Source organism: Perca flavescens, chromosome 3, assembly GCF_004354835.1.
Source record: "Perca flavescens isolate YP-PL-M2 chromosome 3, PFLA_1.0, whole genome shotgun sequence".
In the NCBI taxonomy this organism is placed as follows: Eukaryota; Metazoa; Chordata; class Actinopteri; order Perciformes; family Percidae; genus Perca; species Perca flavescens.
In genome coordinates, this window is record NC_041333.1 from 2,829,413 (window position 1) to 2,841,701 (window position 12,289).

Consider the following 12,289-nt stretch of genomic DNA (forward strand, 5'->3'; position numbering starts at 1 on the left):
ACACATAAGTTTATTTAATTCATTAAACAAACAAAAAGGTCCTAACTAAAAGTAGTAGAAATAAGATAAATGTTATATAATCTGCCCCCTTTTCCCAAAACTTACACTAACAAAACAAATAATTAAATAATTATCACAATACTTATGTCACAATAGGATATTATTGCCATTTTAAACATATTGCGATATATTGCATTTTATTACCTTCTTTCCAACTTCAAATGATGTCCCCATAGGAAAACTTTGGGTTACACTTTACTTGATCTCTCAGGTCAGCTGACCAGCTGCTCCTGACGGGGCCTAGGCTTAAGCTCAGAGGGGATCGAGCGTTTGCCGTTCCAGCTCCAAAATTTTGGAATGGACTGCCTCTGCACATTAGACAGGCCTCCTTTCTGTCTACTTTTAAAACTCTTCTTAAAACCCACCTCTTTTCTTTGGCTTTTAACACCAGGTAGAGTGTTGATCTTATGTGTATATTTGCTTATTTTAATTGTGTGCAGACAGTGCATTTTAGTTTTTATTTATTCTACTTATTTAATTTTATTTACATTGTTATTGCATTTATCTTTATATTTTATTGTGTTATCTATTTATTCTGTTTTATCTTTTTGTGCAGCACTTTGGAAACCTTGTTTGTTAAAATCGTGCTATATAAATAAAGTGGATTGGATTGGATTGAAGGTATCTACATAAGAGTGACATGACACTGTCATGAACGTGTCATAAACATTATAAACAGTCATAAACGTTTATGACACAATGCTTCTGTCAGTAAGTGTCGTTTGGTTTTTGTCATGACAAGTTGGGGTTAGGGTTCATGTGTCATGACTGTGTCATGTGTTCATGACAGTGTCATGTCACTCTTATGTAGATACCTTCAAGTAAAGTGTTACCAACCTTTGTTTTACCAGCTTCCTCATGCATGCTGACGGCCACCCCTGCTGACCTTAGCAGGAACAAAAAGTCAACTTCACCATTGTGGACTAAAATTCATTTTATTGTTCTAGTACCAAAAAGTTCTCATGTGCAATTTATATAACAAGATCGTTACTGTTACTTGGTGGCCGTGCATCGATATTAGCATTGCCACTGAAAATATTGCGATACTACGCTATTATTATCTGCAATTGCAAGAGCATTGTGGGTAGCATAACTGCATGAGAAATATTAATGATTTGTGTTTTTGTCACATTTTACCAATTATTATAATTATTATTATTATTATTATTATTATTATTATTAAGATTATAAAAGTACACTAAAAGCCAACAACTGGTGGCTCCTTGTCACTCCGTTGTTGGGCAAGACGGCTCGTGTACTTTTTCGAGCCGAGATGAAAACAGCGCTTGAGTTACCACAGTAACCGTGACAACCATCCCGAGGGGGAAGCAGGAGGAGCATTAGAGTTGCCTCACACAGCTCAATATACTGTGACTCTAAACAACCCTAAAGCAACTCATCTAAATTCCAAACTAGCCACGGGATAAATGGAAGACAATTGGAAACAGTTCCACCTCCAATGTGATTTTGTCCATGACTTCCCAGCATCTCTATGGTAACATAAGGATGGCTTTGTTGTCAGTTACGCCACCACAGTCTAGTGTGCAAAGAATAAATACCACCCTACATACTGTGGGTGTCTTTGAGTTGGAAGTGATAGATATTTCATGTATGTGAGTGCTCTCTCTGATCCCTGGCTAAGCAGCCTCCTATTTTAACAACCACAGTCAAAGCTCTTTAGGCCTGTGGAATAAAGGGCCCCCAACTTAGAAATCCTCTCTTCAGTTGGGTCCCACTATCTACAGTAACAATCATGAGAACTTTGTGTTTGGTTAACCCCTATCGTCTCCAGCACTGTGGGATAGTTCCAGCCGCCATCTGAGGCCATTTACTGTCACAGAACAATACTGTCAAGGCTGTTAGCAATATATGGAGCTGTTAAAGTGTGTGATTATCATATCACAAATGAGTTTTTTTTTGTCTGAAGCCAAGGCACAGTGAGCTGGAGTGTATTTTGTGATGCCGTCATCTTTTCCTCCATTGCTTTTGTTGGTTCATGTACAGTATTTTAGTTCTGATACTTTATATATCCCAGTTTGCACACCCACAAAACCTCTAACCACTATGCACATGGCACAAGGCGTAGACTGTATGTTTGATCCCAAATATCGAAAATGTTTCATTGCTTCCCTGACAACTGAGTTCAGGACATTTGCAGTAGTGTTTCAAAGGCTAAGCTTTCATGTTAAGCCCAGCAAAATGTTTTTACACTGTTTTGTCCGTTGCAACTGTAATCACCCCTCAAAATTCTGAAAGAATAAAAAAAAAACATCCACGTGCAAAATGTCATCAAAGGACATCTGTAGATTAAGATCTACATATGACTTTATTGAATGAACCAGGCTTGATTAGAACAGAAATCTGGCTCATCCATTGGTTAACCTTTCTTCGAACTACTGCACACCACCTTTCAAGCCACAATCACTTAGCTCCACTGCTGAGCGAGAGAGAACAGAGCATCCAGCAATTACCGGTGTTCATTAGGTTTAGGATATTGTGGCATGGACAAACTGAATTTCCCTCTGGGTCTGGTACATCCAGACCAGACGCTCATTTGGTTAACACTTAAATAGCAAACAGAATGGGATTTATTTCTAAAGTGTTCATTAGGAAGCTATTGTGGTGTTTTCTCTTGTTTGTTCGGAACAGTTTTCATCCTTGGGCCATTTGTCTTTCAGGCGACTCAACACCTTGAACAAGTGTGCCTCTATGAAACTTGACGTGAACCTTCCGAAGAAGAAAGTAAGTGTTGACTCTATATCACGAGCTTTGCTTCTGCAGTTTCGCTTTCACTTTTAAGGTGCATTATTGTATGAAAAGTGAAGCTTTATAACAAGTGGGATACTACACTATTTACATTTTGCAAAAACACACTACCCAGACCTTTGAAAAAAAAAATATATTATATATTTAACATTGATTATTGATTGAGTAGGTAAAACAAATCTGTTTTAAAGCCAAGAGTTAAGGCTTGCGTGGGTGTCGTGTTTTCTTCTGTGCATAGATTTTTTTGAAATATCACACTTTGTATGTACCTCTGAGGGTTTGTTGGTTTTTTTACCCCTCAGAAAGCTTCATTACTTGACTTTAATATCACAGTTGTCATTTGAAATTTACAAGAAATAGAAGACAAACTTCAATGCCTTCGTAGAAATGGTATTTTCCAACAAAGATTGCCTTAAGTTATGCATCTGCTTCCTGCACCAACATAATTATAGTCTGGTTTCATCCCTTTAACCTAGAGACTATGATATTTGAGATTGCACCATTGTTGTATTCATGCCTATTGAGTAGGATAGCTTTTTATCTGCCCCCACTTTGGAATGTAGCCTGCTGGCTCATATAATTGTTTTTCCTGCCTTGGTCTATTTATGGAAACGTCTTCAAGAGAATCATTTGTCTGCTGTTATATCATTGTTGGCTGATTGTATAATGTAATGAATTCTGAGCAGACACATCCTCCAGCCATTTCCTGCAATTCCTATTGAACTGTTCTTTGTGGCAAAGATGATAATAGTGTGATGCTATATATACCTTACCTTGCAAGCCAACTGATGTTTGAATATTTTTTCTAATCACAACTAAAGGAGGAAAAATTTGCAAATTATCTAAATGTTAAAACTACAGTATGCATAGGCTGCCAAGGTTATTTTTATGCCAATCTCAATGATTGTATGTGTATGCATGATAATTTTAATTTAATTTAATTTCTTATCTAATTGGGTAGTAGTGAAGATCCCTTTTGAGAGACCTAAATAGAAACGTTCATTACTACAAAGAAGATTAAAAATACCAAATGAAATCATGTAAGCCGGAGTAACTGATGTAACATAATCTGTCTTTCCCCAGAGTGAAGACTCTGATGAAGAAGACCTGTTTGCTATCAGTGACAAATGGACCTTTGAGTGGAGCAGCCGGCGTTGGTCCAGGTTACAGGACATTGACTGTCTGCTGGGAAACCACGGAGAAGCTCAGCCCTGCAGAGACGGCGTGCCTCTGAGAACCACCACCAGCAGCGAGAGTGTTCTAACGGACCTCAGCGAGCCGGAGATCTCTTCTTTGCACAGTGAGAGCAGCGGCGGCAGTGGCCATAGGGGCCTCAGCACAGAGGACTCTGACTGCTCCAACCACATCAGCTGCGATTCTGCAGCAATGCCTGATTCTACTTCTCTCACAATGCCTCACATCCCCAAAGAAATTGCTCACTTCGGCTCCCTACCCGATAAGCACGGCAAGACGAGCCGAATCCGTGCCAAAGACTTCCTGAGGCGCATGGAGACACTGCGCTCCCGAGGAACCCTGGGAAGGGGTCGTAAGACGTTGGTCATAAGCACTCCAGTGCTGCAGCAGGAGGCCCAGGCACTGAAGACGCTGCAGTGTGTCCAGATCATAAATGGAGATGGTGGGGCTCCAGAAATACCGTCCAACAAAGTTCTGCCGTCCCAGTCCGGGAGTGAGGGTAGCAGCCATTCTAGTGGCAGTGCTGTCAGCACACCCAGCCTAAAAGAACGTAAGCCTCACCGGGCTGACTACAAGCGCAGCGGCATGTATTTAGAGGACATAGACATCTTCTCGGGCACCCAAGTGAATAAAGTCGCGGAACAAAACCGCAGGAATGAATTCTGCTCCTATGAAGACCTGGTGGTCCACATTCCCAAAGACCACAAGCCAGGAACCTTCCCCAAAGCACTGTCCATAGAGAGCCTGTCCCCAATGAATGGAGCCTCTATCAACTGGCACACAGGCAGCATGCACCTAGACTCCCATCTTATTTCATGCAGGAAGGAATCCAGGCCTGTCACCCAGTGCTGCTCTAGAGGCAGCCGCATCAGTGTCTACGATAATGTTCCTGGCTCGCATCTGTACGCCAGCACCGGAGACCTGATAGACCTGGAGAAAGAGGACCTGTTCCCTCACCTGGACGACATCTTGCTGCATGTCAATGGTCTACAGCAGATAGTGGACCACTGGTCTAAGAATGTGTTGCCTGTCGGAGAAGGGCTGGCCCAGTTGGATGGCGGGAGGGAAAATACTGTAGGCCTTCAATCCTCTAGTCAGATCACATTGGACTTTGAGGGAAATTCGGTCACAGAAAGCCAGACCACACCAAGTTACGGGGACAGAGACAGAGTATCACTCGCTGAGACAGAATCTACAATGCTCAGGGAAAGGAGGGACTCCGGAGTAGGTGCTTCACTCACAAGACCTAATCGGTAAGACTCATGGAACTGTGTTAAAATTACTGAAACTACACTGGTTTAAGTCTTTCATGAACAAAAACAAAAATGCTTTTCTTTTTCTTTGCTGTTTAATTTTTTATGGCATTAGGTTACGATGGCCCAGCTTTCAGATCTCTCATCGCCTAAGTCACTCAGTGGCCTCCCTGCAGATCACCAACCAGTCCGCAGGCCAGCTGAGTTTGTTGCAGAAGTTTTCTCTGCTGCGCCTTACTGCAATCATGGAGAAGTACTCCATGTCCAACAAGCATGGCTGGACCTGGTAAGATCCACTTTCTCTACTCAACACTTTTGGCGTGCTTCATGATAAATTACATCTTTTCTTTATTAATAAAAGCAGCCTTTGGCTCTCAAACTATTTCACGTTATGTAATATGACTATATACTGTATATTGTGTGTAGTATTACGACAGCATAGTCTCATATTTAGCCAGCAGAGCAAGGTGTCAACGATGTTGTGTTGATGTCTCTCTTAGGTCTGTGCCAAAGTTTATGAAGAGAATGAAGGTACCAGACTATAAGGATAAGAACGTGTTCGGAGTGCCTCTCATAGTGCATGTGCAGCGCTCTGGACAGCCGTTGCCCCTCGGCCTGCAGCAGGCCCTGCGCTACCTGAGGAGCCAGTGTCTTGACCAGGTCAGCCACAGTATACATCACCCTCTCAGGTTGCATTTGACTTGCATTTTCACATGTGATGTACAGGGGCAGAGCCAGAAGTTGCAAACATTAGTGGCTTAGCCCAAACCAGGGCGGGGGGTTGCTATATAGCATTTACAGCAGCTATATGCATATATATATATATATTTCAAACCATTTGAAAATAAAATGCCTAAAAAGCTGTAGATCATTTGGGAAAAACATGATAGTTGGGTGGCAGTAGCTCAGTCCGTAGGGAGTTGGGTTGGTCACTGGAGGGTCGCTGGTTCAAGTCCCAGTACGGACCAAAGTACAGAGTGTGGATTGGTAGCTGGAGAGATGCCAGTTCACCTCCTGGGCACTGCCAGGTGCTCTTGAGCAAGGCACTGTACCCCCCAACCGCTCAGGATGCTGGTCCAGTGGCAGCCCACTCACTCTGACATCTCTCCATTTGTGCATGAATAGGTCCTGAGCATGTGTGTGTGTATTTCAGGCCTGTGTGTAGTGATTTCAAAACAGAGTGTAAATTGTAATTTCCCCACTGGGGATCAAAAAACAGTATAGAAAAAATAATAATAATAATCATCCTGTAGAGCCTACATGCTGTTTTATATGTAGTTGCTCTCCAACTATCTTCATCATTCTGAAACCAGAACACAACAGACGTGGGTAGTGTAGTTAGCATTAGAGTTAACAGAAACAAAAGCCCCAGAAGTCACCCCCTTGCTCCGCCCCTGGTGATGTAACAAATGGCTTTATCTAATGTGTACAATGTGGTTTAAGGTTTCATTGCACAATGACTGACACAGGTAGGCAGATACAATAGTAGTATAATAACGATACAGTGAGCGGAACTGCTGTACAACGTAGTTACATATTGCTGCCAGCCTCCAATTAACACTTGTGTTTTGCTTCCAGGTGGGTCTCTTTCGTAAATCAGGGGTGAAGTCTCGAATTCAAGCTCTAAGGCAGATGAATGAGAATTCCCCAGACAATGTGAACTATGAGGATCAGTCTGCCTATGATGTGGCTGACATGGTGAAGCAGTTTTTCAGGGATCTACCTGAGCCTCTGCTTACCAGCAAGCTGGGGGAGACCTTCCTCCATATCTACCAATGTAAGGACATTGATTTATTTTTGTCCCATGTCAGCTTTTAATTGTAATTGTCTGACTTGGTTTTGTTTTAACTTGGGGAGCACTGTGAAATTGCACCTGAACTAACGTAGAGTAGTGTGGCTGCATGAGGATGTAATTTCAAATATAGTAAATTACCTTTGACAGTTCATGATTGCTTTTCTCTCTCCTATCACTATGTCCGTAAAGCAGAAATAATAGAAATCAATTCTTTCATATGTGCAGATGTGCCGAAGGACCAGAGGTTGCAAGCTGTCCAGGCAGCCATCATGTTGATGTCAGATGAAAACCGAGAGGTGCTGCAGACACTGCTCTGTTTCCTCAGCGATGTCACTTCCTCTGTGGAGGAGAACCAGATGACACCCATGAACATTGCTGTGTGTCTAGCCCCCTCCCTCTTTCACCTCAACATACTCAAGAAAGACAATCTCTCACCAAGGTACTTCTTTCCCCCCTTGTGTTCTAGTGTTACAGTTAGCTTGGCGTATGTGGGCCTGAAAAACTAATGAACAAGACATGCATGCTTTCTATTAACTCCTGCATGATTATCTTCACCTATTACTCCATTAAGACAGACATACAATGGGTTACAGAGTTTGCTCGGCCCTCAGGGGTACGGTTGATTACTCTCTTTCTGGGCCACTTCTGAAAGGACATGGCACTCTTTTTAAAGCTCAGTGTTTTATGAGATCATGCTGTGTACAAACAAAGCAAAGCTCTCTAATTTACCATGTTGAAATTGTTGCTAAAGCGATCAAAGGGCTTTCCTGCCGAGCGGAGGAAGGGTTTATATACTGCGTTTTGTGGGGACGTTGACCCAGTGACTCTGTTGGCCTAATCAGTTTTCTCTCCACCTAATCCCCAGGGCCATGCAGAAGAAGTATGCCACTGGCAGACCAGACCAGAAGGATCTGAATGAAAACTTAGCAGCAACACAGGGCCTTGCTCATATGATCATAGAGTGCAACCGTCTCTTTGAGGTACAAGAACCTTTGGTTGGAGAATTTCAAGCCTGGATGCAAAATCCACATGCCTCCCTCTGTGTTTATTTGCTGTGAATCCTACCTCATGCTTTTATATACCCATTAGATCCCTCATGAGATGGTTACTCAGTCGCGTAATTCCTACGTGGAGGCTGACTTGCATGCACCGACAATTGAGGATCTGTGCAAGCAGCTGGAAGATGGTGATGGAACTTACCAAATTCATATGGAGGGCAGACTTCAGAACACTCTCAAAGAGGCCCGGGAAAAGTCCAAATACTGGGTGTCCTGCAGCAGCTCTGATAACACAGAGCTCTACTATAAGAAGGTTGGTGTTATTCCTTTGATTGTGCAGTTAATTCGTTATTGTTTCATATATGATAGAACATCAACATGATCACAATGTTACTTATCAACTCCCTAAAGGGACATGGGGGATCTTTTTTTACTCTTGTGCGCACAAGACACTTTCTGTTGCGCACAAGATACCAGAACCCAATCTAAGGCTAGCAAAATTATGCTAACAAAGTACTGCAAACTTTATGTGGCTAAAGGTTATATTTTACATTTACAGCAACAACAGTTACCTTATCATCTTTAAGTGTGTTGATAATACTATCAGGTACATTTAGTTGCGTTTTCAGGAAGATGAATACCTCCTCCTCGGCAGACATTCTGACTTTGGGCATTTTAGGCCTTTATTGGATAGGATAGCTGAGAAGTCTTGAAAGAGGAGAGAGAGGAGGAATGACATGCAGCAAAGGGCCGCAGGTCGGAATCGACTCAAACGTGGATCTTGGTTTCAGATCCACAGGTTAACATGATGGTTTTTGTGTGTCCTGTTCAGGTGGGAGATTGGAACCCTCTGAGACGCTGGCGAGTGTCTGTGGAGGTGGAAGCACCACCATCTGTAGTGTTGAACCGTGTGCTAAGAGAGCGCCACCTGTGGGATGTGGACCTGCTGCAGTGGAAAGTGTGTGAGACGCTGGACAAGCAGACTGAGGTGTTTCAGTATGTCCTCAATCGTATGCCCCCTCATCCCAGCATGGACTTTGTAGTACTCAGGTGAGTGGTGATACAAAGAAAACACTAAACATGTCATTCTTCGTTTGGAAGTAGCCATTATGTCTTCTCTATTAGGGCACATACTCAATCTCTTTCTGTTTATTGAAGGTCATGGAGGACAGACTTACCCAAAGGCGCCTGCTCCCTGGTTTCTGTGTCTATAGAGCACCAGGATTGTCCTCCTGTTGGAGGGGTACGAGCTATAGTCTTGGAGTCCAACTACCTGCTAGAGCCCTGCGGCTCTGGGAAGTCCAGACTAACTCACATCTGCAGAGTGGACTTGAAGTAAGTCCCATAAGCATCTTATTAGAGATTTTCTCACTAACTCTTTTAGCAAGGTCTGCTTTCTGTCCCCAGAGTCAGAACTAAACATGGAGAAGCAGAGTTCAGTTTTAATGCTCCACATATCTGGAACAAACTCCCAAAAAAACGAGTTTCACTGCAACTCTCAGTTCTTTTAAATCTAAGCTGAAGACTTTTCTCTTTGATGCTGCCTTTTTTAAGTAATTGATCATTTCTTACACTGCACTGTAACTTTTATTCTTGTATTTCATACCTGTCTTATTCTATTTTAGTTGTTTTAATATTCTCTTTAACGGAGGTTTTTAATGTTTTTAACTGCTCTTTAATGTTTTATGTAAAGCACTTTCAATTGCTTTTTGCTGATTGAGCTATACGAATAAAGCTGCCTTGCCTTTCCCTTTACTCATAAAATACATCAATGCATTTTTATATGTGATATTAATTGCATTTTTAAGATAATTATTTGAAGCTCCTTGTAAATGCATGTATGCAATATTATATTAAATATACTGTTTTGATTTCAGGGGAAGGACTCCAGACTGGTACAACAAAGCCTATGGTCACCTTTGTGCCGCAGAAGCTGCCCGGATCCGCAACTCCTTTCAGCCATTAATCACAGTCGGCCCAGAGACCAAAATCTGAACCTCTTTGTGTCTGCTCAGCCTTGAGATCAAGATTGAGCCTTTGAGTCACTGCTAACAGGCAGACACAAAGCATAGACAGGACCCCAGAACTAAAGCACAGTTTATTCCAGGTTTATATCCAGAGTAGAAATGCTCTGAAAATGATGTTGATCTCCTCTGTATTTGCACAATGACTAGAGGACATCTTATAGGTGCTGAGCATAATTACTCAATGGGAAATTAATCATCCTGCCAATGTCCTCAGCAATTAGGATTGTATTGACCTTGATGTTGCTACACCTGTATATTATAATTATTATCTTTAATATTATTGTATTACTGTTTCTTTTATCTACAATGTCTAGGACATTTATGCTCTTAAGCGCTTCTGGGAAGCTGTTATTCATTTCAGATTTAAAGCTATAATTATTATGATGTAGACTCAAATGTCTGTATATACATGTGTGAATATACTGACCATGCAAACAAGATGTATATATTGTATATATGTGAAGGGCTAAATAGTACATATGTTAATATCCTATATATTGATTATTTCACTGTGTCAACCTTCCTGTAGTACACATGGTACTAAATTGTAAGCTGGTTTTACTTTGCTTCAGTATTGCCATTTTGGAATGGGTGTAATTTTATTCAACTTTGACCTCCCATGGTTGTGAAAAGAATGACTTAAGGTTTGACTTGATCATACCTGCTTAAGGGTACTGGATTGTGCAGTCAAGTACAAGACACATCATTTTTTTAATAAAACTATCAAAATTATAAAATGTTTGTAGGCAATCATTGTTCATCTTGCTGCCACATCAAAAAGACAAAACAAGACATTTTAAGAAATTAGTCAGTAATGGATGTCTACTAACCTGTGAAGGAGTCTAAATAACTATTTTGGACAATTGATAAACAGTGTCAGTAATGCTTCTGCGAAGATGTTTATGTTCAACAATCATGTATACTACTCATATGCACTGACTTGTACTGGCACAAACTCAATGCTCACTGATCTGGGATGAGAGGGACCTCTACTGGACATTTAAAGGAAACACGTCCACACTGGTGGATCGATTGCATGGATACCTTGATTGAGCTTTCAACTCATTATTAATGCGAACATAACAGTGATTCAAAAGTAAAATCAAATGAAGATTGTAATTCATTTTGTCTGGCTTTTTCTTACATATTGTATGGAAAGTCAAACATTTGGGCTGCACACACAAACCTGGTTGAATGGCATTTGTATCCACTAGATGGCCCTTTCTGATCAGCAGAATATTCATCTTTACTGTGGCCACATTTAATTTTCCCCTGAGACAATATTATTGTAATAAAGTCCCCTTTATCACAGGTATTTTGGATTTATTTTCAACAGGTAGTGAGGGCGAGATAGATATCTACTGCTAAGATATATTGTAGGAAAGTGTTCATGCCAATGCTAATGCGGCAACTACTAGTACCATTACTACTATTGTTTCAGGCCAAACTAAATCTATACCCATTCTGTAAGATACATTATGGTATTATGGCTTGGAAAATTATTACCACTTGGTATCTATTCAAAACCCTAGTGAGATAAAGTTTGACCATGGCAGCTCAGACATGCTAAAAGTATATAAAAGGATCACTTTAATGGTCACTAAAACCATTACAGAAAACAGTGAGATGATGCTGTTGCAGACCTAACTGAAACAATCATTACATGAACTTGCCACAGGTTATTGAGCCTGGATCTGCTCCTCTGATTCAGTTCCCTAGCCAGTATAGTGTGTGAATGGCAAAGTGAAACCCCCTCCCTTGACCCTCAGCACTGGGTTTATGGTTCTCATTGGAATGGGGACCAGCAGGTTTAACAGAAGGGATGGCAGGACAGGAGCAATTGAGTTAGACATTATTAGATAAGTGTTATGTTGGGACAACAGAATACAAAAATGCAAATGAGTATTTCCTTAAGGACACAGTAGCTATAAAGCAAGTATGCCTAATTCAACCTAGTCTGTAGCACATAAGACCACAGTGACATTAAAACAACCAGAATCACAAGATGAACTCTTTCAATCACATTGGTGAGCAAGCTAAATAATCAAATTGACAATTGCTCTAATGCATTAATGAAATGTAATATAAAATATAAAAACTGCACAGTAATATACATTATAGGACCAGTTGAGGCCTGACATTATATCTACCTCTTTGGAGCCATGCTGACACAGATCAGCTTAATGAGGTCATGGA

General features: G+C 41.2%; 1 protein-coding gene across 7 annotated transcripts in view; it reads left to right on the forward strand.

The window, feature by feature from the left end:
* The window catches only part of stard13b (StAR related lipid transfer domain containing 13b), an 88,213-nt gene extending 77,040 nt beyond the window's left edge, over window positions 1-11,173 (forward strand). For all 7 annotated transcript variants that reach the window (XM_028573151.1, XM_028573153.1, XM_028573150.1 and 4 more), the window contains 11 exons: window positions 2,739-2,802; window positions 3,910-5,273; window positions 5,389-5,559; window positions 5,774-5,933; window positions 6,852-7,050; window positions 7,294-7,507; window positions 7,934-8,048; window positions 8,158-8,379; window positions 8,899-9,116; window positions 9,225-9,401; window positions 9,944-11,173. In XM_028573151.1, the coding sequence (XP_028428952.1) occupies window positions 2,739-2,802; window positions 3,910-5,273; window positions 5,389-5,559; window positions 5,774-5,933; window positions 6,852-7,050; window positions 7,294-7,507; window positions 7,934-8,048; window positions 8,158-8,379; window positions 8,899-9,116; window positions 9,225-9,401; window positions 9,944-10,061 (3,022 nt within the window). In that variant the 3' untranslated portion in view covers window positions 10,062-11,173. The remainder of the gene's footprint in view (window positions 1-2,738; window positions 2,803-3,909; window positions 5,274-5,388; window positions 5,560-5,773; window positions 5,934-6,851; window positions 7,051-7,293; window positions 7,508-7,933; window positions 8,049-8,157; window positions 8,380-8,898; window positions 9,117-9,224; window positions 9,402-9,943) is intronic.
* Window positions 11,174-12,289: the final 1,116 nt, after the last annotated feature.